This window comes from Anolis sagrei, chromosome 5 (assembly GCF_037176765.1).
Source record: "Anolis sagrei isolate rAnoSag1 chromosome 5, rAnoSag1.mat, whole genome shotgun sequence".
NCBI lineage: Eukaryota > Metazoa > Chordata > Lepidosauria > Squamata > Dactyloidae > Anolis > Anolis sagrei.
Genome location: NC_090025.1, coordinates 161673137 through 161700044, shown reverse-complemented (window position 1 = coordinate 161700044; position 26908 = coordinate 161673137). Strand labels below are relative to the sequence as shown.

Sequence of the window (26908 nt, the reverse complement as noted above, 5' to 3'; positions counted from 1 at the left end):
AAATGGATTGCTCTCCAGCCGAATTGCACAAGCCTAATTTTTATGTCTAAAATCACCAGATGCTGTCTGATCTTGGAAGCTAAGAAAGGCCAGCCCTGATAAATACTAACAAATAGCCGGTGGCGTAGGCTATATTTCAGATTAAGGAACTGATAAAACTACCTCTGAGTCTTTGCCTAAGAAAACCTTAGTGAAGTTCATAGGACTGCTATAAGTCAGCCCACACATTGGCATAAAGAATTGATAGCTACATCTTTCTTTTCCTAGCTATCTCCAGTATAGAAGTTATCTTTTTATCAGCAGTTGGATATCTAAATTGTGTTTGACTTAACATTTTTGCTATTAAAATTAAATATACCATTTAGTTTAAGCATGTGCAGACAACAAAAAGTTTCACATACATAGATGCAGAATGTTCTGTGAATTATTGGAGAGGAAGTCTAATAAAGAAACTTGTCTAAAATCTGACCTAACAGGACTGGAGCTACCAGTCATTCACCAAGAATGGACTCATAGAGTTGTGCTAAATGACCATGTTGATCAAGCATGCAATATCCACTGGAAAGGCAAATCCCATTGTAGGAAAGGAATTAGATTAAAGAATCCTCAAAATACAATTGTTGCTTGAGTAGAAATGCAGAACAAGCAGATAATTTAATAATGAGCATAACATTTAGCAGTTCAGAAGATCAAAGCATTTGTTTTAAAAAAAGGAAACTTCTAACCTTTTGGGGGAAAGGCCTTTTTTGGGTACAAGGACATGTTTAAAAGAACAAGGGACATGTTCTATTATATCTCCAAAGTCACTCTCCATTGTTTCCTGACAAGCAGAACAAAACAAGCATATCCTTGTATTTTGAACAGTTCGTATATTTCAACTATAATGTGTTGAAAGTTGCTGAATATATTTTTGTTTAAATCTTTGCACAGAGTTCTGCTGGCCAACTCTCTAACATCTTAGGCTCACCAAATGTTGAATGACGTTAAGTCTGTTTTCTTCCTTTGAAGAAGTGTATGTTCTAGCAGAGTGAATTTGTAGGCCATGAGTGTGGATGATACTAGCTGTTCCAACTTAATTTTTTAATAGATGAGAAGATCAAGAGGTTTCCTTCAGCAATATTGGTTTGCTTCCTTTCATGCCTTGCTTTTCTTGCTTGCTCTCATTTGTCTTTTTCCCGCTTGCTGCCTTTTACTAGACCTACTTGCAACCTTAGTTTTGGCCTTAGTTGAGCTGGTCCGCTTGGCCTTCTTGGTACTCCAGTCACGGCAATTTTGGAAGGCAGTTGTGCGCTTCACCTTTTGGCCACGTACAGCAGCTGGAGAGTCACACGTGGCTCCTACTCTCAGGTTCAGCTTGTCAAGCCACCTGAGAAAGAGGAAAATGTGAGAAATTTGAATGCAGTCTATATTTATAGTCACTCAGCTATATAATGCATTTTCTTACTCAGCTAGATGATCCATTATTGGTAAAAGTCATGCAGCAGTGAGTAGCTCCTGGGTCATAATGCTTTCATTAAATGACTCCATACTGCATTTTTCTAAAGCAGTAGTTCTCAACCTGTGGGTCCCCAGATGTTTTGGCCTTCAATTCCCAGAAATTCTAACAGCTGGTAAACTAGCTGGGATTTCTAGGAGTTGTAGGCCAAACACCTCGGGACAAACAGGTTGAGAACCACTGTTCTAAAGCAAGAGAAGAACTTAAGTATATCAGCTTGTCATAATCAGTGGATCTTACTTCATTCTCTGTGGTTTTCCGTATTTGATCCAAGCACTGAAGGTTTTCTAGGAACAGGAATCATGGTTCCCAATGCAGCTGGACTGCATTTCCCATCATTCTTTACTACTAGGTAGGGCTGCTGGGATGTGCAGTCCAATATCATTTGGAGGTCTTCATTATTCTTTTCCCAGCCTTCCAAAAGATATTTTCAGAGTTACTTAACTTAAATGTGAAAGCAGTTTCTTGAAAACTTTAGGAAAGTTAAGTTGAACTACAGTTCCACAATCTAAGTGGAGATTCTAAAAGTTGTAATTGGGGGAAAAAACTTCTCCTAGTTTTTAATTAGAATTCAATAAGGCAGTCAATGGGTTTGAACGTTGGACTACAACTCCAGAGATCAGATATCTTAATTGTTACATTTCTATCCTTTTCTCCAAGGCAAGGGTTCATAATCTTTGATCTTCTAGATATTTTCGACTTTAGAGGCCACTGGTCAAGCTGACAAGAGCTTCAAAATGTCTGGAGGACCAAAGTGGTACTTTATCTTTTATTTACAAAATATACAAGACAATCTCCGATCATGTCCCTTCACATCTTTGCAAGCAGCATGGAGCACATTACACAGCTCAGAGTTCCTTTTCACAAGTGTCACTCTACCAATTCTCCACATCTCTATTGTTTTAGCCCATGCATTACTGAAGCCATACAGTTTAAACCAGGGGTTATCAAACTAAATCCTGAGGGCCAGATGCAGCCCTCCAAGGACATTTACCCAGCCCTTGCTCAGGGTCAACCTAAGTCTGAAATGGCTTGAAAGCACACAACAACAACAATCCTATCTCATCAGCCAAAAGCAGGCCCACACTTCCCATTGAAATACTAATAAGTTTATAATTGTTAAATTGTTCTTCGTTTTAATTATTGTATTGTTTTTCAGGGTTTTTTTTTTTTGCAGTACAAATAAGATATGTGCAGTGTGCATAGGAATTCATTCATGCTTTTTTCAAATTATAATCCGGCCCTCCTACAGTTTGAAGGACTGTGACCTGGCCCTCTGTTTAAAAAGTTTGAGGACCCCTGGTTTAAACTATAAGTTATTTTCACACCAGAAAACATTACATACTGACAGGAAAATCAAAGCAAACCGCATGCTTTCAACCAATTTACACAAATAATGAACATTTTAGGTGAAATATGAAAGTTGAGGGAATACTTGGGAGCTTGGTAGCTGTGAAAAGGGGACTGGGGGCTAAATATTGGCAATATTTTCCTCACTCCTCTTTAACTAATACATCACAGTGGTCAAATGAGGGAAACAAGTATTCCCCTTCCCCTCATAGTTATTCTCCAATAATAGAAGCTAATGGCTCACTTGCGTAGTGGGAGAAGTTGACAGTCACAATGGAATGGTATATCACTTAAGTTGATGACCTCCAGAGCTGTAAAGGCACTGAAATCAGGCACAGTGTGCATTTTGTTCTTCTCCAGGTACATACTTTTTATCTTTGGACCTAAACCAGCAAAGGCACCAGAAGAAATCTGAAAATTTAGAAAAAGTTGTATGTGAGGAATTCATTCACAACAGCAATGCATTATCATCAGAGCATGGAAAACTTACATTTTTAGGTAGCAACTCCCAGTGTTCCTTGAACAGAATGCCTGGTGGCTTATGATAGTTGTAGTCTACAGGACTAGCTTTCTCAAGTTCTTATTCTTATGATTTCAAGTCATTATACAAAACTGAAAATCATACTGATCCACGATTAGGGAGGAGTAGTTATTCTGATCAAGACAGCTCAATAAACTACAAACCCCTAAATCCCATAGAATGGCCACTACAGTTAAAGAGGAATAGAGTGGCATAACAGTGTGATACAGCTCTCAATGGAAGTTATCAAAAAGACCAACCATGGGTCCATCAAGGGCAGAAGTGCGAAGCTGTGGGAGGCTAGGAGGCCACATTAAGTGGTCTTAGAGACCCCGAATTTTTCATATGTGACAATGCAACTTCCAACTCTCCTGTTCCAGCTTACCTGTTCTAGCCCTGTATTATCCAGGTAGAGGTGTTGCAATGATCTTGCCACGGGAAGAAAGGCATTGTCCTTGATGTGCTTTATAGGGTTTTTGGACAGCTTCAGTTCACTAAGTGTGGGCAGTCCCCTGAGAAACCTGGTGGGCACTTCCTCCAAAGAATTATCATCTAGGTGAAGCTTCTCCAGCATCTTGGCTTGACCCAGAGCCCTGGGAGACACCTGAGCAATGCGGTTTCCCGTTAGATAAAGCCAGTGTAGCTTTTCCATCCCAGAAAGAGCATTATCTGGAATTTGGCTGATGGAGTTGTGTTCCAAGTGAAGGGCAAAGAGGTTGGGCAAGAAGCGAAAGGCACCCTGGGACATGTGTGTGAATCTGTTGTGATCCAGGTAGAGGTAAGCAAGCTGGGCGGTTCCTTTAAAAACAGCCGCATCTAAAGAAGAGATGTTGTTATTTGAGAGGTAAAGGTACACAAGGCTTTTCAGGTCCTGGAAAGCACCGGGTTGCAGGGTTTCAATCTTGCAGTTCTGTAAGTGAAGAGATGTCAGGTTTTTCAAGCCCGGGAAGGAGTCTTTGGGTATGGAGCGGAACTCATTGTGGCGCATGTCCAAGAGTTGGGTGTTGCTAGGAAATCCTTTGGGGATGCTCTGGAGATTTTTGCGGTCGCAGTTAACATGCTGGTAGTCTGATGAACAGGTACATCCTTTTGGACACTTTACAGCATCCTCCTCGGAGCTCCTGGTGAATGTGGCCATACTAGGAAGCAACTTCTCTTCCAAGGCGTGATCCCTACACGTCATATCTGTTGGCCTTAAAGATTCCAGATGTTCTCCTCTGGAGCTAACTGGGCCAGCACACACCACGTCGGCGTGTATCCTTTTTTTGGCAGCCCACTCTTTGAAAGGCCGCATGTAACAAGTGCAAAGCACCGGGTTTCCTGTCAAGTTGACCTTTTTCAGATGGGCCATTTCTGTCAATGGCTGCAGCACAAGGAGCTGGTTGTTGTGCAAGTCAAGGGTATGAAGCAGAGGGCTCTTGGTGAAAGCTCTGTGTGAGACATCCTGAAGGACCATGTTGTCCAAGAAGAGTTGTTTCAGAGAAGCCATCTGAACGGCCTCCTCACTGATATAAGCAATGGGATTGTGTCCTAAGTCCAACCTGTTTGTACCTGACAGTCTAGACAGTGCATCGGTGGGAAGGAACTGCAGTTCATTATGGTCTAGGCTCAACCTCCTTAGATTTGGTAGCCCACCAAAGGCTTCATTGGCAAGCACATTGAGGGAATTATGGGACAAATTGATCCACTTGGTCAAGTGAAGTCCCTGGAAGACCATATCTGGTAGATACACCAAAGAATTTCTGGCCAAATTAAGAAAGTTGAGGAAGCCCAGCTGTCCAAAAGCTCCCGGCATTATTTCTTCAATGTGATTATTTTCTAGCATTAGTTGTCGAAGAGAAGACAAACCATCAAAGGACTCCTGGTAAATGAAGGCTATATTGTTGTGGGCCAGATTGAGGTAAACCATACGTCCTAATCCTCTGAAGGCTCCCTCCTCAATTCTTTCCACCTTGCATTTCTGAAGGTTCAAGTGGGTGAGATATGGGATAGGGAGGAATGTTCCTGCAGGGATGACTTTGATTTCATTACGGCGAAGGTCAAATCTTTGAGTTACCTGCATATTACACAGATAAAATGTTAGCACCATCCACAATTAACTGTCCACTATTAATTACAAAAGCATTGCTTCTAGAAATTCCCCAGTGTGTTATAAAATATAAAGATGGCCAATTGGGGATTCAAACTCTAGTCTCCCAATATCCTGGTCCAAAGTTCAAATGACAAGATCACCGATTCCCTCAAATTTATATAACAGATTATATATCTGTGAAAGTAATCTATATTAAAGCTTATAAAAAGCATATCATTATCTGCCCCAACAATTATTTCTTGTAGCCTGAATGAATTTATTCCTTTTATTGTGTGGCTCGTCTCCCTAGATCTGGAACTAACCCAGTAAATCCCATTTTTTTGATGTAGGGATAATCTAATTATAATGTTAATTCTCCTTTGACTGAAGCTCAGTAGATCTATAGGTATTATGCTTTCCTTGTATTAAGAAGCCTCTTGAGGGTTTTTTTTTGGGGGGGGGGGAGATAAAATGGATGTTTAAAAATATTTCTATTTTATTTTAGGCTGCAAGTTCAGAATATGAGAGTATTGGTTTGCTTATTCCTGGACCAATTCCAAATTTAAGAAAGTTCGCAATACCAGGCGTGAGCAAACTTAGGCCCTCCAGGTGTTTTGGACTTCAACTCCCACAAGTAAAATAAATAAATAGAAGGATTTGTTGTTACTCAGATCTGAAGGTCACAGAGATCCTTCTGGCTTAATTGTCTCTCCTTGAGCCCTTCAGAGGTCATTGGATTGCAACCTCCAGCAGCCTAGCCAAGATAACTGATGGTAAGGGGCTCATAGGAATCCAGTTCTTGTGACCCTGTTGGAAAAGCTACAGCCATTTCCACATTTTGTATTGGAAGTTTCAAGTCTGAAGGAGAGGTTAGCAAGAGAAAACAACCTCATGAGGACTCACTATTTTGATGTATCCCTTGCCTCACCACTCAGGGCCCTTCCACGCAGCCATTTAATGCAGAATAAAAAGGCCAATAATCCACAATATCTGCTTTGAACCGGGTTATCTGAGTCCACACTGTCATATAACCCTGTTCAAAGCAGATAATGTGGGATTTTATACATATGCGTGGAAGTGGCCTCAAAATCATAGAGTTAAAAGGGACCACAAGGGCCACCCAGCCCAGCCCCATTTTGCTGTGCAAGAAAACACAAAGCATCCCCCAACAGATGGCCATCCAGCTTCTGCTTAAAAACCCTCAAAGAAGGAAACTCCACCGCTCTCCGAGGAGGCAGCGTGTTCCACTGCCAAAGAGCTATTGCTGTTAGGAAGTTCCTCCTAATGTTGGAATTTTTTCCCCTTCAATTTGAATCCATTGCTCTGTGTCCTAGTCTCCAGAGCAGCAGAAAACCATCTTGGCCCCTCTTCAATGTGACATCCTTTCAAATATTTAAAGACTGACCTGAGGGATGTTAACTGGCACCTCAGTGAGGTTCTTGTTCAAACACATGACTTGATACTTGACGCGATCACAGATGCAGATTCGTGGGCAGCGCTCGGCAACCATATTTCCAACAAGCAGAGATGCTGCCAGGAGAAGGCTTGCAGAGGCCCACATATTGGGAAGTAGCTAAATAAAAAATAACTTTATTGGGTAAGGTTGACATTTCCACAGATCTTGGCCAACCCTATTATTAGGGAAACCACCTGCCATGCGGTAACACACAATCTAAATATCCAACAGATAGCCATCCAGCCTCAGTTCAAACACTTTCTGAGAAGGAGACTCCAAGGCAATTTATATTTCACTAGATCCGGAGAACCCCCAGTTGTCATCCAATCCAACCTAATTTGCCTATGTACAAACACACACAATCAAAGCACCAGCCTCTGCTTAAAAGCCTTCAGAGAGAATATGCCACTCTCGAAGACAACATCTTTCATCAATGACTGATGGCATCTTCCATTGGGATCCACTGCAGTCCCCCATAAGTCTTAATGAGTGGTGTAACTAGTATATGACTGTCTATACAGGGAGATAGCCAGATGCTTTTCTGACCTCCCTGCCTTTCCACCAGCCACAGAATGGTCATTTAGGGGAGTGATTGCAGATAATTTTGTTGCAGCTTTAGTCAATATGTAGTAAGTTTAGCTAGGATTACAGTTAGAGAGGACTGTGCCCATTGAGCATCCACTAAAGCAAATCAGTCAGGGCAGAGAAACAAGCTCCCCAGGTTGAAGGCAACAGTAGTTTGTTACAGTTAGGCCAAAAAGGATGCAAGTGCTAGCAATTTGCATCAAAAGGTGCAAATATGAATTTACAGAGAAATACATTACATTTTATACAGTTCTGACAGCTATTCAGACTACCTGCACCCTCCCCTGATTGGCTGGGAAAAGGCAGGCTAGGGTATGCGGTCGGATTGGCTGGGGCTTCCCTTGTTGTCACATCTTGCAGGAGGAGATTCTTGTGGTGAGAAGAACAACAACTGATGGTTGGGCAGTTCAAATAACCAAACCATTGCAGAGACACCCCTTGGGAAGGCACAGTCCATGAGGAAATAATGGTTTGGATATGCTGATGAGTCTCTGATTAACTCAAGTGTCCAGTTCCCTGTGAAACAAAGCTGCAAGACCCAAAAGACAAAGGTGGTGAATTTAGACAAGGGCTTGACGTCCAGCATAGAGAGTTAACGAATTCACATCTAAGCCCCTCTTTCACAGGAGCAGCAGACTCAAGTTAAATCCTGACCTTGTTTTATTGACAAAGGGGATCATCTATCTACATATATACACAAAGAATCTAATAGCTATCTGGCTTGGGAAATGGCTGGAGGGATCCTGGACATCATCTCCTTTTTCACGTGATTATGTAAATTAGGGGCATGGAGAGGTGATTGCCTTCTATATACATTTTGATACATTTCATTTGAATGAACATAGTACATAAGGAATGAACATAGTACATAAAAGAGACAAGTTACACAAAAATCATCACATGGATTAATTTTATTAAATGGTTAGGTTTGATAAAATTTTGTAGGGTACAGTTACTACTAAGTCAATTCCAGTGCCTAGTATTTTGCAACTCCAGGCCTATGAAAAAGTTTTTAATTCAAAAAATCATATATCTTGAAGCCACCTGGTGTTCTATAAATCTTTGGGGTGGGGGGAGGTGTGGCTCAACAACAAATACAACAGATAGAACATAATATTAAATTCTTACTTAACAGGCCACTGTGTCATGTTGAAACCTGTCTAATATGTTATTTTGTTCCAGGTTAGAGATAGTGTCTTAGGGGAATTGTTACCTCTTTTGGGGGGAGGGGTAATACTGTCATTTCTACTATCTTTGTATTAATTTCTTCTTTGTAGAAGGAGCTGTTAAAATGCAGGATGACTTTGATTGCACATAACGGTATGTATCACATCAAAGTTTGAGGAGATGCATGGACCCCGATATATATTTTACCTTGACAACCATGAGTCTGCAAATATATTTTCTGAAACAGAATAAAGGAAACCAAATGAGGTTGAACCAATTGTAAAAGAATGGAGATGTTCTATGATTAAGTCATCCTGTTGCCTTGAACATTCCCAACGTTCTAGATTTCTTTTGTTAGATTAGTTAGTCATCGTGAACAAAGCCAATTCAATACTGAACAAGTACAGCACTTACATATTTGCATTAGAAAATAAGAGGTCAAGGGGTAGGCTGCTGTACTTGAATAACAATAAACAAGTTAACTTTTGTGCTAGGAGTGTGTGTTGAAGGTGTTCCTTTAAAGCAAAAAATATTTTCATTTTCTTCAAGCCAGCTAGCTACGACCCCCTTCAGATATCCCATTGAATTTATCATTAACCTGTCCCCAAATTGTTTTCACCTCAAAGCAAAAAATCACCATCATCATTCTGTGCTCACTGTTTTGAGAGTGTATATTTCAATCCTTGGAAATTTTTTCTCCTTTCAAAAGATATTTCTGCAAATTATTTGGCTCCAAATAGATTTTCCCTACCAGACCTTTCTTCCTGCCCCATCGCATTGCAAACAAACAAACCTTGACATGATGGCGATTGTTTCTATTTCTTATGAATCAGAACTGGTTAAAATCACAGGCTGTAGCATTTGACACTGCTGCTTCCTACTTACTATTAATCCTCTACCATATTCTGTATATTTAACTTTACAAAGAAATAAGTGTTTAAAAGTCTATATTTCTTAAATAGAGACCTGATGTATCTTAAAAAGCCCTGCAATTATTGCAGAAAGGATGACAGGGAGCTTGAGAGTAAGAGTGAAATCAAGGAGGTTGCTGGGTTAGGCGAGCAGCAGGTTAACATCAATCTCAGGCCAACAGGAAGTTTAGAGAAAATACGTAAAATTATACCGATATAAACATTCTTTGGTCACATACTCACACAAACTAAAAACTCTGTAGCACAATGTATGTATATAACAGCCCCCTCAATGGGCACTGTTATTTTAGGGTATTTTACATAGTACAACAATACTATTTTCGGAATGAACTGTCTGGAGCCAAAAGGTTCATTTCCTTACTTTCCCTTGCCTTCTTTCCACATTGCTTCCTTTGTCCTTGTGTCCTCAGTCTGCAGTCCTGAAAGTTGCCTTACTGCAGGCAGACTCACTTTATTTGTAAGCATGAAAGAGCAACAAATTGTTAGCTATTAAATGTATAACAAGATTAGTACACAGCAAACAAGATCACTATGCTGGCTACTGTATTGGATCGCACGTTGGACACTTCCCAAGTGTCTTGGACTGTGTGATGTATCAGTGAATAATGCATGCAGATCTGAGTAGGGTGGCCTTTTTTAAGTACAGGCCAAGGTTTTTAGGTACTGCATCCAGTATGCTAATTACCACTGGGACCACTTTTACTGGCTTGTGACAGTTCGATCTTTGTACTTCGATCTTCAAATCCTTGTATCGTGTAAGCTTTTCCAGTTGCTTCTCGTCAATTCTGCTGTCACCTGGGATTGCAACATCGATGATCCATACTTTGTTTTTTTTCCCATGATCATGAGGTCAGGAGTATTGTGCTCCATAACTCTATTAGTCTGAATTCGGAAGTCTCAGAATAGTTTGATGTGTTTGTTTCCTGTAACTTTTTCAGGCTTGTGATCCCACCAGTTCTCTATCACAGGCAGATGTTATTTGTGACACAACGGTATTATGCCTCTGCTTGTAGTCGGTCTGCTCGATCTTCTTGCAGCAGCTATGTGATCCATCATTTTGTCTGCTTCCTTGCAGAGACTATGCTTGGAATCTGTAGTCGACTTTTTCAATTCTGGCTTTGATGGCATTTGTTCTAATTGCTTGTTCTTGGGCTGCAAGAATCAGGCCCTTGGTCTCCTTTTTTCAAAGTTTCATTTGTGAGTCACATCCATGTTTTTTTCCTTGTCAATTTTGCTCTCAATTTTTTCCAAGAACTGTCCACGGAGAGCCTTCTTTTAACAGTTTTCTCTTCTGCTCTGCTCCCTAGTGGGTGTTATTATTATTATTATTATTATTATTATTATTTTATTAGACTTAAACACTAGGATACCAGGGTCAAGATCCTCACCTGAACATGGAAACCCACTTTGGGCAAGCCACGCTCTCTCAGCCTCAGAAGAAGGCAAGGGCAAACCTTCTCTGAACAAATTCTGCCAATAAAACCCAGTGATAGATTCACAGAGAACTGATGTAAATCACGACTTGATGGCACATAACTATAACATCATAATTAATACATTCTCCTCAACTGCAGCCCTTGAACTCTCTGCCAGGAACCTGTTGTGCCCCATCAAACTACAGGATCCCATAGGATGGAACTGTGTCTGTTAATGTGGAATCATAATGCTACAATCATGCAGTGTGGCTATAATGTTAACCACACAAGCAAGGAAGAGGTGCTTTTTTTGTACTTTGTGTCAACATCAATTAACAAATCTTTGAGTATGATGTATCTTGACTTTAGTAGAAACCTTTGCTGCTCTATCTCAGGCAGCAAAATATTTTGGGTCAACCCTGTGCTATCCCCATGTCCTCATTATTTTCTTTGGTCCTAACATGAGAATAAAATGAGGGAGCCACCACAGACAACAAATTGTGGTTACCTTGAAAGGACAGCAAAGGATTATGTAATTATTACCATTACATCTTTAATCCCAACATTTTTCCACCTCAAGTGTCCTAGTTTACTATGCATCTTGACTTTCAGGAGAAATTCAATGTGTTGTCCTGTCTCAGGTATTGTAGGGGCAATGGTTTTCTGACGCTCCTCCAGCTCTCTGCACGTCACCAGGAGTCCCTTGGACTCAAGAGGGCAATGTAATGGAAGACACACCACAAGTTGAATCCCAACTGCAGAAGCTGTTTATTGAGGGCCAAAGCAATAGGGACAGAATCATGGAGCATAAAAAGGTCTGTCACACCCCCACATGGGGCTGCAAGGCTTTTATAACTTAGACAGAGAATTAAAGACACATTCTCATTGGTGTACAGATGACATGGTATACAGATGACATGATGGCAACCGTCTTGGACAGCAATGGCTCCCAAAGTGACCCATTTAAGGTAGAATCAGGTGTCAAAAAGGGATGTGCTATTGCCCCAACTTTATTTTCCATCTTCATCACTATGATACTTCATCTTGTTGATGGGGAGCTCCCCACCAGAGTGGAAATCATCTGTTAGACAAATGATAAGCTATTTAACCTCAGCGGACTGACAGCCAAAACCAAGGTCATGACAACATCAGTTATAGAACTCCAATATGCTAATGATAACCTGTGCTCTTTCAGAAAAATACCAACAAGCCACTCCAAACACTGTTGCAGAAGCATACGAGAAGCTCAGCCTCTCAATTGAACATAAAGAAAACCAAAGTGCTCTTCCAGAAGGCACCAGCCAATCCCTCTACAATGCTACTCTGGTTTCTCTTCAGATCGTATAAATCTTTCGCCTTTTACAATGCTAGAGGGATTGGCAGCCACCTCTCCACAAAAGTCAACATTGATACTGAAATACAACACCACCTGAGCTCTGTAAATGCAGCATTTTTCCTATTGAAGCAGAGAGTATTTGAGATCTGGGACATCCGTAGGGAGACCAAGGTGCTTGTTTATAAAGCCATTGTGCTCCCAATCCTGCTATATGCCTGCGAAACGTGGACTGTCTACAGACGTCACACTCAACTCCTAGAAGGTTCCATCAGTGTTACCTCTGAAAAATCCTGCAAATCTCTTGGGAAGACAGGCGGATAACTGTCAATGTGCTGGAAGAAGCAAAGACCACCAGCACTGAAGCAATGCTCCTATGCCATCAACTCCACTGGACTGGCCACATTGTGCAAATACCCGATCACCACCTCCCAAAGTAGTTTCTATACTCTCAACTCAAGAACGAGAAATATAATGTTGGTGGACAGGAAAAGAGATTTAAAGATGGGCTTAAAGCCAACCTCAAAAACAGTGGCATAGACATCAAGAATTGGGAAGCCTTGGCCCTTGAAAACTCTAACTGGAGGTCAGCTGTGACCAGGAGTGCTGCGGAATTCAAAGAGGCTTGAATGGAAGGTGAAAGGGAGAAACATGCCAAGAGGAAGGCACATCAAGCCAACCTTGGCTGGGACCGCCTTCCACTTGGAAACCGATGTCCTCACTGCGGGAGAACATGTGGATCAAGAATAGGGCTCCAAAGCCACATACAGACCCGCCACCAAGAGGACCATCACCTTGAAGGACCATCATCCTCAAGCTATGAGGGATCGCCTAAGTAAGTAAGTAAGTAAGAAAAGTAATCAATAATTTCATTGGTCTAAGCTGGCTATACAGATGTTCATTGGCTCTCCATAAATAACATAGAGGAAGGCACTTGTGGGATCTTAACAATGGCACTGATTGTTCTCCAGCCATGAACACTCAGTTAGAAAGTATCTATAGGTCGATACTTTAAGCGGCTGGGAAATTAGGGGAGTACAAGCTAACTAGTTCTGTCCTGATGTACTTTTGTCCTTGAAAAGTAACTTCCTCACTGCAGCAACGTTTTCTCATACTGTCAGTACCCTCTGCAAACAAAGGACATAGGGGATTTACAGTCATTGAAGCATCCATGAAAATTCCCTTTTTAAAACTACATATCCCTTAGTATAACATTTTGGTCCTGTTTTTCCCAGATGGTGACTTGGGAAATAGTTGTTTTGCCCTCATAAAAAGCCAGCAAGCTGATTATTGTTTTCTTAAACTAAACATTCATAACTATTGCAGAAGACTTCCCCTCCAATTGATATGCTTTTGTCTATTTTAAATCAACAGTACTTACCTGTCTCCCGCCTACCACATTGAGTACGCCAATATGCAGGTTTTACTACGTTATGAGGGTAAAAACAGGATAATATTATCTCAAACTGGGGATTTAATTCCAGCTGGAGACCAAAGAAGTGTTATTAGTGATGTTAGACCTCAGTAAATTCATCTCCTGAGTGACAATTCTGTCCGTATGGTTCTCTTCTTAAAATACAAAAGACTCTTTAAGATGGAAACCTTCAAGAATGAAGCCGCACATACACCGCTTGCAAGATGCTAACTGATCTCTCTCACTTCCAGGATGATTGGAGGCCTGGCAATTTATTCAACAATTTAAAATGACCGACTGCACAGCTACCTAATTTCTATGTGCGAGAGGTGGAGAAACACAGTCGGTATCCAGGAACCTTGACTTTCTTCAACCAGGAAACTTCCCCAGCAAAATCCTAAAACACAACTAACAGATTCTTCTCTGAATAAATCTATTTCATTTTACCTTTTCTAAAGATATTGCATAACTTACCTAGTTCTTCTCTCACATGAAGATAATGAAGTGAATAAAATATTAGTATAAGAGCTCTTCGCTGAAAAAAACCTCCAAGAATCTTGTGAATTTTCCTGGTATGCACCTCTGCAGTTACAAGCAAGCTGAATGAACTGTTGTTCAACGGTAGTGTTTTTCCCCCTCTCCCCCTCCTTACAAACACACACACACACTCAGATTCCTGCCAAAATTCACTTTAGACTGTAGTCTTATAAACATGCACTTGGGCATTAGCCTATTAAATGCTCTGAGCTTTACTTTTAAGTAGACCTGTATAGGATTAGACTATTAACCCATCAGCTGTTACTTAGAAACTGGGCAGAAACAGGTAAGTTCTGATTGTAAAAATGCATCCATGTAGAGCCTTGGAGATAAGCTTTTAAATTGCTATAGAATTATCACATTCAATTCTATATATGCATGAACATTAAACTGCCCTAGAGACACTTCTGTAAGACCATCACCTATTTCTTGATTAATTTTGTCACTTACCTGCAGGAAGCTCACTAGGTGGACCTCAGCACAAGAGAAGCCTTCTGCATGTGTTCCTCAAGAACTGATACATCACACCACTGACTTATGTTCACTTTATGATCAACAATAACCTCAATGTCCTTTTAACATCTAGTACTTTGATGTTTTTTTCCCATGTCAGGAGTGACTTGAGAAACTGCAAGTCACTTCTGGTGTGAGATACTTGACCGTCTGCAAGGATGTTGTCCAGGGACTCCCGGATGTTTGATGTTTTACCATCCTTGTTGGAGGCTTCTCATGTCCCCACATGGGTAGCTGGAGCTGACAGAGGGAGCTCAACCCACTCTCCCCAGATTCGAACCACTGACCTAGTGTTTAACCAGAAACAGAACTGTGAGGCAACCCACTTAAGACTGTCTTCTAATTTGAAATGCAGCCATTAATTACAACTCTTTGAAGGTGGCTTTGCAACTAGTTATTGATCCACCTGACAAGATTTACATCTGTTTCAACCGATGGGCCAAATTTTTGGCAAGTTCCTCTTGATACCCAGCATTGTTGACTAAACCAGCAAAAGAAGAAGTAAGTTCTATAGCAGAGAAATAGCAGGCTTTGTGGAGGGACATCCGTCCTGATGTGATTTCAGAGGCAGGGAGTGATGGTGATGGTGGAAGCATATTTCATTGCCCTGCTCCTCATTCCGGCTGCCCGTTTTTGTGCCTTCCCATTTAGTTTGAGCCAGGGTTTGTTACTAATGGTGCTGGTGGGAAGCATCACAGAGATAGTATTTTCTTTCTTAGTCTGGGGCTCAGTTTTATTTATTTATTTGTTTGTTTATTTCAGTTACTTTTACCCTGCCCTTCTCACCCCCGAGGGGGCACTCAGGGCGGCTTACAAAGGAAGGCACAATTCGATGCCTATATCAAATATACATACATACAGCACTTAAACAGTTAACAAATTAAAATCATCAGTACATAACAATACACTAATACAATAGTAAACTAATCCTATGCTCAGCACACAGAGTTCCGTAAATCCATTCCGTTTCGTCAGTTCCAGCTCATCATCAAGGTCTTTCTTTAGCTGCCAGAATGTCTAAATGCCCGGTCCCACATCCAGGTCTTCAGTTTTTTTCTAAAAGAAAAAAGGGAATTCGCCGTTCTAATCTCCCCGGGGAGTGAGTTCCACAGGTGAGGGGCCACCACCGAGAAGGCCCTGCTCCTTGTCCCTGCCAGCCTCACTTGTGATAGAGATGGGGTCGAGAGCAGGGCCTCCTCAGAGGATCTTAGACTCCGAGGTGGGACGTAGAGGGAGTTTGTATGTCTCCTATGTTTCAGACTAAAGTCTTGCTCACTTCTCATCAAAGTACCGTAGTTTTGGATTGAACAACCTCTTAAACCATTTTGAGCCTCCTTTGTGGAGAGCAAAAGTGGGGTATAAATAAACATCATCATCATCATTCATGGGGGGCAGCAGTTGACGCAATGGATTAAACTTTTGTGTGGCTGAACTTCTGATCAGAAGGTTGGCAGTTTGATCCTGCAGGTCGGGGTGAGCTACCGCTGTTAGCCCTAGCTCCTGCCAACCTAGCAGTTCCAGAATATGCAAAATTGAGTAGATCAAAAGTGATTGCTTCGGTGGGAAGGTTATAAAGCTGCCCATGCAGCCATGCCAGCAACTCGACCAAGGAGGTGTCTACAGACAACAGGCTCCTCGGCCTGGAAATGGAAAAAGAGCACCTTCCCATGGCCAGAGTTGAGCACCACCTCCAGAAGCCAGAAATGAAAGGGGAAGCCTTTACCTTTGTTCGTGTATTTGTGTCATTGTTTCTCACTGTATTAAAGGCATTAAATTTTTGCTCGTTTGTGTATGTTGAAATCTGCTCTGAGTCCCCTCAGGGAGATGGAGCGGAATATAAATAAAGTGTTCTTTCTAAATATTCCCATAATTCAATATGCAACAGATAGTTTGTTCTTCAATGTATGATTGTTCTGAGAGTTTCTGACTCGGAGAGGAACTGTGTTTTACAAGGCTGGAATTTTCCACTAGGTTCAAGAAACTGGAGGCAATGAAGAAAGATCAAAAAGCAGTTTGTTTCCCATATGGTGAAGATACTCTTTTTCTGCTTGGAATACATCTGAGATGTTTTAATGACTGAAAGTAAGAGTATGACAACTTTCAGAACAATCTCAAAAAACGTTTATTAAACAAAAATTGTGCACTGAAGAGTCCTTTGTTTTTGAACATTCACCATAAAACCGAAGGGGAAAAAAGGATTCACTCTCTCACACTTCATAGCTATTTGTGTGGCCTGCAATTGCCGCAGATGCTGTGGGAGGCATGTTTAATGGGCTATTAATCTTTATATTAACACTAGATTCTTTGTCACAGTATTGAGCTGAGCAAACTGTATAAGAAACGAAAACAAAAACAAGGAAGCTCATGTTATATAGTAAAACTGGTATGTGTTGCTTCTTCCTTCAGGCTGCCAATCTATAATTACACAAAGTCAAAAAATCCTTCTTCTGGAGCTAATTTGGTGTCAGATATAGGCACACACAGACAGGCATGCACACATGAAACCCTAATAGGAATGTGAAAACTGGTCGTACAGATGTTTAACTCCAGTTTCCTCCACTCCAAACTAGAATGGCCAATGATAAAGTATTGCTGGAGGACCAAAGTTCCCCAACTTGTTCTAAAAGATACTCTGCCCTGCATCTCCTCCTCCAGTGTGTTTAATGCATTGCAAAAACAGAAAAGAAGAAGAAATAACATGTTGGAATTAAGAGTAATTTGCATATAATTACTTTGGCAAAAGGTGTCCTATCTTTCCTTGTACAATGGCTTTGCTTCCATATAATTATAGAGTTGGAAGAGACCACAAGGACCCACCACCAACTCACAATCAAAGCACTCCCGACAGGTGGCCATCCAGCCTCTGCTTACAAGCCTCCAGAGATGGAGAATACACCACATTCCAACATCCAGCATATACCACGGTTGAGCACCTCTTAATTATCAGGTTCTTCATAATGTTTAGGTGGCATCTACTTTCCTACAATTTGAATCCATTGCTCCATAGCCTAGTCTTCTAGGCTAATTGGCCTTTTTAGCTGCTGCATCACACTATTGATGTTCAGCTTGTGGTCTACTAAGATGCCTACATCTGTAAGGGCAATGGCTCACCAGCACTCCAGAATGCTGCACAATGAGCCCCTTGGGCTCATGAGGGCAGCAAAAAGGAACATATGTCCTAAGATGGATTCCAACTGCAGAAGCTGTTTATTGTGGGCCAAAACAATAGGCGACAGTAGGGTGCTCACTGCACTAAAAGGTCTGTTATACCCTGAAACAGGTTACAAGGCTTTTTTTATAACTTTAACAGAAAATTAAAAGCAAATTCTCATTAGTGCTCAAAGATCAATTATTTAATTGGTCTAAGCTGGCTAATACAGATTTTCATTGGCTCTTCTATAATTCTAACAAGCAGGACAATAGCACAATTATCCTTTCATGCCTCTGACCCTGATTCGCTGTCTTATCTACTTTTCGATTTCAAATACAGACTTCATGTGGCTAGGAGAAATTGGAGTGTTACCTAGCCAGTTCTACTCTGTTGAATTAATCCTTGATAATATCCACCTCCCTGTGGCAGCTCTTTCATTTTTGCAGACAAAGGCCTCTATAAATCAGGACATGTGGGACTTACAGTCATTTGAAGCATCCTTTAAAATTATATTTAAAACTATGTCTCCCTTGGATCTATATTGTCGAAGGCTTTCATGGCCAGAATCACTGGGCTGCTGTGAGGGGATTCTTTGGGCTTTGTGGCCATGTTCTAGTAGCATTCTCTCCTGACACTTCACCTGCATCTGTGGCTGGCATTTTCAGAACCTCTGAGGATGCTTGCAACAGATGCAGACAAAACCTCAGGGGATAATGCTACTGGAACATGTCCATACAGCCAAAAAAATAAATTCACAGCAACCCACTCCTAGCTTTCTTTCATGTGGACTGTTGTGTCACTTCAAGAAAATAACCATAATTTTGCAATATTTATAGTTTAAATAAGAAAAATGTATAATTGTAACATATAACTGTATTTAATAAACCAAAAATTAATTATTTAACTTACTTGCTTAGTGATTTCTTTGTTCATCAATCAGTCAGTCCCTTTTGTTGGTCTTGATATTACTTAACTTGTGTGGGTTGCCATGAACTAAGTTAAATGAGGGGGAGGGGGAATTCTTTAACTAACCTGCCTATTAATGGTGGGAAACGGCACCCATAGCACAGGTCCTCACCTCTCCCAGCCTCCCCCTCACTTATCTCAGTAATAATGGTCAATTAGAAATCCACAACACCCCAGAACAGTAGATTGGATGATGGTTACTGTGGTTATGTGTTGCTGGTAATAGCTATCACAGGGCCCCGAGAGATGCGTCCCCCGTGGCATTCCGCTGCTCCCTGCTCTGCCGGCTGGAAGTGAGGTCAAAGATCCCCTAACGGCCTAACCGGAAGTCCCAGAACTAGACGCTCTGTGCCGGAGTTCTGTTATTTTGCCCCCCCCCCCCCCAGCCAATCACGGATATATATTATCTGTTCGTCGTGGAAGTTCGGTGTGCCATATTTGGTTCAATTCCATCATTGGTGGAGTTCAGAATGCTCTTTGATTGTAGGTGAACTATACATCCCAGTAACTACAACTCACATATGTCAAGGTCTATTTTCCCCCAAGAGCACTTCAAGAGCGCCCCTGGGCAAAATCAACTATACTGCAAATGCTTACTTTGCGTAATGCGTTGAACCACCCCTGTCTACACTACAATACAGCAAATGTTTAATCCTCGGCTCCTGCAGTCCTTTTCGGCATGGGCCCCATACATCTCTGTATGCGTCCACATGCGCTGTGTGTCGTCGAAAATGGCTATGTGTGTCAGTGCTGACACACATCATAGGTTCGCCATCACAGTATTAGGCACTACTTTCACTGCCATGGGTCAATGTTATGAAATTATGTGTGTGTACAGACCAGGCATGGGCAAAGTTGAGCCCTCCAGGTGTTTTGGACCTCAACTCCACCATTCCTAACAGTGATAGGGAGATATTGGAAATATAGATATTTATTTATGCATATATTGTATGTACTTGACAAGAACTTAAATGTATAGAAAAATCAGGTTCTCTCTGTGTAAGAAAGCCAGCAGGACAGGGAAGGAATGTTGAAACGGGGAGAAGAGGGGGACCTGTTATCTATACATTCTACAGAGACTGGTACAATATAGCCTCTAACTTCTAAGTAAGGAGCCTATCTCCCTCCCTCCTGACAGGTCAAAGTAGGCCCCTTGATTGATGAATGTAAGCTGTTAGCTGTATGCTGCTCTTTAGAAAGAAATACAGAGAAATGCCTTTTGCATATTGGAAGATAGAATTTGATATTTCTATGATGCTAAAGTGACGTAGTGACTGATGTCAATGTATGTAGAAGCATGTTTCTTTGTTTGCTTGCATTTGTAGAGTTGTTGATGAATATAGAGCAGCAGCCAATTATAATGATGATGGGTGATCCAGAAGAGCTGATCTCTTGTTAAAATTTCTCCATCTCTAATCCATCCTTAAAGAAAATCATAAATGGGGTCACGCCATCTTCACGGAAATCCAGCAAGCCCACCATGCCATCTGGATTCATGCTGTCACCTATAAAAAACTGGTAATTTTTGAAGTTTGCAAGGATATGTTTGACTTGTTCAGCTGCCCCTGTCATGAACGGCTTTACTCTATCTGGCTTTGTTTCCTCAAGTCTGGTTTTGATTGCTTTCATGTAGTCCTTGATGTACTTCTTATAAGACTCTTTAGTGAAACTTGTCTCTTGAAGGTGATGGTTCATTACAATGTCAACGCCACTGATAACTGCGGCTTCTGTCCCTTCACCTTCTAGACCTTCAGCAGACGCATTTCCACCAATTAAAGCATCATCTATTTCGCCTATTTTCCTGCTCACCATCTTTCCCTCCACTTCCAGGCAGAGTCCGTCGGCCACTTCTGTAATCTTGTAGATGTCTGAGAACATCTCATCCTGGGTGATGCAGTCGCGGTAGATAATCATGGCTGCGGCGTCGGGCAAAGTCGGGCCGAGGCGGCGGGCGGTCTGTGGCAGAGGAGCGGCTCGGCAGCGGCCCCCGTCGCGGACAAGGAGCGAGGCGGAAAATTTGTAGAGTTATAAAAGGCACAGACGACGCCTTTATCGGGCACTCTGGTTTGAATTTGGACATAGCTCCTCACCAGAGTCCCAGCTGGAAAAAAGCACACTTTTCTTTCTCCAGAAAGGATCTCTCTTGATATTATAATTCCTCTCATGCTGCAACAACAGCCTCAGGTCCTTTCCTTTTCCCTCTCAGTCACTATTTACAAGTGATAAAAGCGGTTATCACGGAATGCTTTAAAATGTTACAGTTCCTGTTGGTAGATAGTCCTTACTGAAACAAGATGGTAACTCAGCCATGCTTGAATCCTCGTGTTCTATCTAGCGGTGCATCTGCACTGTGAGATTAATGCGAATTAACACCACGTCAACTGCCATGGCTCAATGCTATGGAATCCAGTGATTTGTACTTTGGTGAGGCTCCAACACTCTTTGGCAGAGAAGGCTAAAGACCTTGTAAAACTACAACTCCCAGGATTCCATAGCATTGAGCTGTAGCAGTACAAGTGGTGCTAAACTACATTAATTCTCCAGTGTAGACGTGCCCAATCACAAATAAGACGTGAAGGCACTATCACTCTCTCATTCATGCATCCCAGTTAAGTAATATAGACATGGCCTCCATAGCTGAAAATAACTGTAATAATTAGTAACCATTTAGCTATAAGTATATATGATCAATGTGATTTAAAGGCTTATATTGTTTGGGGTTTTTTATTTCAGCAGCATAATAATTAAGATGCTATAAGTATTCGCGTTCTAGAGGAAGCTACTCCTTCCCTCCCAATGCTGTTTTTATTCGCGCATCCAAGTACTAGTTGTGATTACCAATTGTTAAAATAATCACACAGACATATATTCATATACGCCTGGCTAGCTGTGGCTGGAGCCTTGAAGCCTGTCCCTCTGGATGACTCCCCCCTCCCCTCCGTAAACTACGCCAGGAACTCCGCGCATGCGCATTACTGCCTGGCGGCTTTGGTGATGAAACACCCGAGAGCAGAGGCGGGAGGAAGCGGGGATGAGGTCAGCTCTCCCAAAGGTAAGACTGAGCCCCTTCATTTGCATACCCATCATCCATTGCGGCGATCTACACGCATGTCGATATGTGTTAAGGGTTTATAGACACGACTCTTCATATTATTATTATCATTTAGTATCGTTCGCTGTATTTTATTTCAAAACATTGTCTTTCCCGAGTCGGTTTTGTGTGCTCCCCCTCACCTTATTGGTCGTGGCCAAATTCCTGGTGGCTGCGCCGGGAGGGGTGCAAGTATACTCTGGTTTCTCTTCAGATCGTATAAATCTTTCGCCTTTTACTAAAGATTTCCGTGGAGAGGAACATTTATGAGTTTGTACTCAATTTTTTGAGGCTCTGCTTTGGCGGAGCTGCCTTTACCTTGTCAAAAATAGACTCAAGATTTGTGGAATTAGGATCCTATTGCAGCGTTATTGGGTTTGACATGTGTCTTACTCCTGCAGTTTATTGGTGCTCTGGGAGATGTTCTTTGGAGGAAGTACTTGGGGGGAGACTATGGTGTGGTGGTTCTTACTGTCACTTTCATGGAATTCTTGAGTTGGAGAGACCTCATGGGCCATCCAGTCCAAACCCCTGCCAAGAAGCAGAAAAATTGCATTCAAAGCACCCCGACAGATGGTCATCCAGCCTCTGTTAAAAAGCCTCGAAAGAATGAGCCTCCACCACACTCTGGGGCAGGGAGTTCCACTGCTGAACAGCTCCCACAGTCAGGAATTTCTTATGTCTAGATGGAATCTCCTTTCTTGTAGTTTGAAGCCATTGTTCCACGTCCTAGTTTTCAGGGCAGCAGAAAACAAACTTGCTCCCTCCTCCCTATGACTTCATCTCACATATTTATACATGGCCATCATGTCTCCTCTCAGCCTTCTCTTCTAAAGGCTAAACATGCCCAGCTCTTTAAGCTGCTCCTCATAGGGCTTGTTCTCCAGACCCTTGATCTTTTTAGTCTCCCTCCTCCATGTGAGGTGTGCCATTATATACTGAATAGTTTTCAGGGTTAGGCCTTTTGTGATGCTATTTATAAGGAGTAGTCATTCTTTGTTTAAGGCTGTGGGTGAACTATAGCTCCCAACGTTGTAGGTCACTTCCCTCAGGCTTCGCCAGTATTCAAAGGTGGTCATGATATGTCTGCATGACAATTCCTTCCACATCCCGCCAGTATTCAAAGTGGGGCCTGCCTGTTAAGTGTGGTCCGCATGTGTCATCATTTAGGATCACAGCACTCCTCAGAAGAAGGTGAACTAGAACTCCCAGCACCCAAGGTAAATCCCTCCCCAAAGCTCTCCAGTATTTTCTGCTTGTCATGGGGGGGAGGTCTGTGTGCCAAGACTGGTCCAGATCCCTCATCAGTGGGTGTCACAGGGCTCTCCGGGAGTGAGAGCCAATAAGAAATTTACCAACAACATACACCACATACATATCCCCACTGTTGTTATATAGATTGCATTGCATTCAAGCAGCAGCAATCCAAAGCAATTGGGAATTGTGTTGACAAAAGCTTTCATGCGTTGCTGTGAGCTTCCAGCCTGTGTGTTTAGAGCAGTGGTTCTCAACTTTCCTAATGCCATGACCCCTTAATATGCTTCCTCGTGTTATGGTGAGCCCCAACCATAAAATTAGTTTCATTGCTACTTCATAACTGTAATTTTGCTGCTGTTATGAATAGTAATGTAAATATCTGATATGCAGGATGTATTTTCATACACTGGACCAGATTTGGCACAAAGACCCAATACACCCAAATTTAAATACTGGTGGGATTGGGGGGGGGGGGTATTGATTTTGTCCTGTGGGAGTTGTAGTTGCTGGGATTTATAATTAACCTACAATCAAAGAGCATTCTGAATCAAACTTGGCACACAGAACTCCCATGACCAAGAGAAAATACTGGAAGGGTTTGGTGGGCATTGACCTTGATTTTTGGGAGTTGTAGTTCACCTACATCCAGAGAGCACTGTGGACTCAAACAATGATGGATCTGGACCAAACTTGGCACAAATTCATAATATGCCCAAATGTAAACATTAGTGGGTTTTGGGGAAAATAGACCTTGACATTTGGGAGTTGTAGTTGCTGGGATTTATATTTCACCTACAATCAAATAAAATTCTGAACCCTGCCAATGATTGAATTGGGCCAAACTTCCCACACAGAACCTCCATGACCAACAGAAAATAATGTGTTTTCTTGTGGTCTTTGGCGACCTCTCTGACACCCCCTCGCGACCCCTCCAGGGGCCCCGACCCCCAGGTTGAGAAACACTGGTTTAGAGAGTCAATTGGACCTGTTTAAATTAGCAGTTAGCTCGTGAGCTAAGGGGAAAAGAAACCCTATTAGTAATCTATAACTTCAGTGGGGATAGCTGAAGGGAGAAAAAGGCAAGCCAGTGCCTTGAATTCTCAGTTAAGAAAAGAGATACTTTGCAGTGAAATAAGTTTACAACCAGTCTGGTGGAAGTAAAAGCCACACTGAAAGTTATATTGGAAACTGTTACAACTATTTGTGTTAACCAAAGTCAACAGTAACAACATTGAAAGGAATGCAGAATAACCATCAAACCTTGTACATCTGTGAATCCTTGAATAAATATTTCCTTGATCAGTTCTTTATAATTAAGACTCATGTCCATTTGTTGAGGAGAAGATTGACCTCATAAGAAGGCGGCTGAAGATATTGGAAGACAGGATTCTGGTTGGGGTAATGAGTTCCTCCTTTTAAAAAGTGCCTCAGGTAAAAACATTGAAAAAGTCAAGCCTCAGCAACACGCACCACCACTACCTTAGTCTCCTCATTGCCCTGGTTATATGTATACTAGCTGTACCCGCCACGCATTGCTGTGGCCAAACATTCCCTTCCTCTTTCTCTCCTTCTTTCTTTCTCTTCTTCCTTACCTTTTTTTTCTTTCCCTCTCTCCTTCCTTCTCTTCCTCTCCCCCCCCCCTTTTCTTTCCCTTCCTCTTTCTCCCCTTTCTTCCTTCTCTACATATTCTTGGACTGCAACTCCCAGCAGTCCTCCTGATCCACCTATCTACCTACATATCTATCTAATCTATCTATCTGGAGAATTGCTGGGAGTTGCAGTCCAGGAATAGGAAGTTGGGATGCTCTGAAAGAAATCCAAAGAGAAGAAAGCTTGCATCTTGGAGGCACTGCATTTGGATCATCCTCCTCTCCTAAAGGGCCTGGTCTAGGGGATGCTGGGAGCTGTAGTCCAGAAGAGAGTGAATATATGCTATTGTCTGTTTTGTTTGCTGGGAGAGTCATTTTTGCGCATGCGCTGTAGAGTCTTTTGGGTTTTTTTTTTGTTTTTTCAGTCCCTTCCACTGTATTTTTCAGTGTTTTTATGAGTGATGGTCACTCATTGGCCTGGAGCCCTCAGTGACACAGTGGGTTAAACCCCTGTTCCGGCAGGTCGCAGGTTCGAATCCGGGGAGAGTGTGGATGAGCTCCCTCTATCAGCTCCAGCTCATCATGCAGGGACATGAGAGAAGCTTCCCACAAGGATGATAAAACATCAAAAACATCCGGCCGTCCCCTGGGCAACGTACTTACAGACGGCCAATTCTCTCACACCAGAAGCGACTTGCAGTTTCTCAAGTTGCTTCTGACATGACAAAAAAAAAAAAAAACTCTAATTGGCCTGATAGGTGTATTGTGTCCTAATTTGGTGTCAATTTATCCAGTGGTTTTTGAGTTATGTTAATCCGACAAACTAACATTACATTTTTATTTATATGGATTGTGTGTATGTGTGTGTGTGTGTGTGTGTGTGTGTGTGTGTGTATTATATATATAAAAGTAAAGGTTGTCTCCTGACATTAAGTCGTCGTGTCTGACTCTGGGGTGTGGTGCTCATCTCCATTTCTAAGCCTAAGACTTGGCATTGTCCATAGACACCTCCAAGGTCATGTGACATGGAGAACCATTACCTTCCTGCCAGAGCAGTACCTATTAATCTACTCACATTTGCATGTTTTTGAACTGCTAGGTTGGCAGAAACTGGGGCTGACAGTGGAAGCTCACGCCTCTCCCTGGATTCGAACCTGTGACCTTTTGGTCAACAAGCTCAGCATCTCAACGCTTTAACCCACTCCGCTACTGGAGGCTCCCGTGTGTGTGTGTATGTATGTGTATATAGATAGATAGTCATTTGTTTGTCTTCTTTTACAATTGGTAGCAGCGATGGGATAGAAAAAGAAGATCCCTCCTGCCATGCGACAGGAACAGAGTGTGCCACATTCACCCACATCCAGAGAGCATTGTGATTTGAATTGATGATGGATCTGGATCACGGCATTCAGGCAGATCATGTCGAACTTCGAATACTGGCGAACCCTGCCTGGGGGAAGTGACCCACGACGTTGAAAGCTATAGTTCACCTCCATCCTTACACATTTTAATGGGGTCATGGGAATGACCACTACTTACAACTAGCATCAGCAAAAGACCAAACACTAAGCCAGTGAGAACATAATTGCACACTTCACAAGGAGTACTAAGAGGCACCATAGCAGGTCTTCCCAAACACTCCCCCCTCAGAACACTTAATTCTCAGATTTCAGCATGCTCAATCTAAGTAATTAGTCTCACTCCTACTAATCTCAAGTCTATTTTTGACAATGTAAAGACAGCTCCGCTAAAGCAGAGCCTCAAAAAATTGAGTACAAACTCATAAATGTTCCTCTCCACGGAAATCTTTAGTAAAAGGCGAAAGATTTATACGATCTGAAGAGAAACCAGAGTATACCTGCACCCCTCCCGGCGCAGACACCAGGAATTTGGCCACGACCAATGAAGTGAGGGAGAGCACACAAAACCGACTCGGAAAAGACAATGTTTGGAAATAAAATATAGCGAACGATACTAAATGATAATAATAATATGAAGAGTCGTGTCTATAAACTCTTATCGACATGCGTGTAGATCGCCGCAATGGATGATGGGTATGCAAATGA

At 42.0% G+C, this 26908-nt stretch overlaps 2 protein-coding genes and 2 non-coding genes across 6 annotated transcripts; 1 reads left to right on the top strand and 3 right to left on the bottom strand.

Moving 5' to 3' along the window:
* Nucleotides 1-635: 635 nt before the first annotated feature.
* CHADL (chondroadherin like) lies at nt 636-19172 on the bottom strand. 3 transcript variants are annotated; one of them, XM_067469178.1, is made up of 5 exons: nt 18849-19172; nt 6842-7009; nt 3751-5421; nt 3090-3256; nt 636-1366 (listed from the first exon to the last, which is right to left on the bottom strand). In XM_067469178.1, exons 1-5 carry the CDS (start codon nt 18870-18872, stop codon nt 1135-1137), a joined length of 2262 nt encoding a protein of 753 aa, XP_067325279.1. In that variant the 5' UTR covers nt 18873-19172; the 3' UTR covers nt 636-1134. The 3 variants fall into 3 exon arrangements, with proteins under 3 accessions (XP_067325279.1, XP_060633097.2, XP_067325280.1); XM_060777114.2 differs by lacking the exon at nt 18849-19172 and adding an exon at nt 14213-14366; XM_067469179.1 differs by lacking the exon at nt 18849-19172 and adding an exon at nt 13005-13137.
* Nucleotides 19173-20235: 1063 nt separating this feature from the next.
* Nucleotides 20236-20920, bottom strand: LOC137097198 (translationally-controlled tumor protein homolog). Its single transcript, XM_067469177.1, has one exon. It carries the CDS (start codon nt 20817-20819, stop codon nt 20301-20303), a length of 519 nt encoding a protein of 172 aa, XP_067325278.1. The 5' UTR covers nt 20820-20920; the 3' UTR covers nt 20236-20300.
* Nucleotides 20921-22190: 1270 nt separating this feature from the next.
* Nucleotides 22191-22306, top strand: LOC132777387 (U5 spliceosomal RNA). Its single transcript, XR_009631673.1, has one exon. It is a non-coding gene; the product is annotated as a U5 spliceosomal RNA (small nuclear RNA).
* Nucleotides 22307-26582: 4276 nt separating this feature from the next.
* On the bottom strand, nt 26583-26698 carry LOC132777386 (U5 spliceosomal RNA). Its single transcript, XR_009631672.2, has one exon. It is a non-coding gene; the product is annotated as a U5 spliceosomal RNA (small nuclear RNA).
* Between the last annotated feature and the right edge of the window lie 210 nt (nt 26699-26908).

Excerpts from the sequence above, each read along its gene's own strand:
- CHADL (XM_067469178.1), bottom strand. The coding sequence starts at position 18,872 with ATGAACAAAGAAATCACTAAGCAA. Across the intron at positions 7,010-18,848 it reads ACAAAGAAATCACTAAGCAA|CTACTTCCCAATATGTGGGC; the intron begins GTAAGTTAAATA and ends TTTTTTATTTAG. Across the intron at positions 5,422-6,841 it reads TGCCAGTTAACATCCCTCAG|GTAACTCAAAGATTTGACCT; the intron begins GTCAGTCTTTAA and ends TGTAATATGCAG.
- LOC137097198 (XM_067469177.1), bottom strand. The coding sequence starts at position 20,819 with ATGATTATCTACCGCGACTGCATCACCCAGGATGAGATGTTCTCAGAC.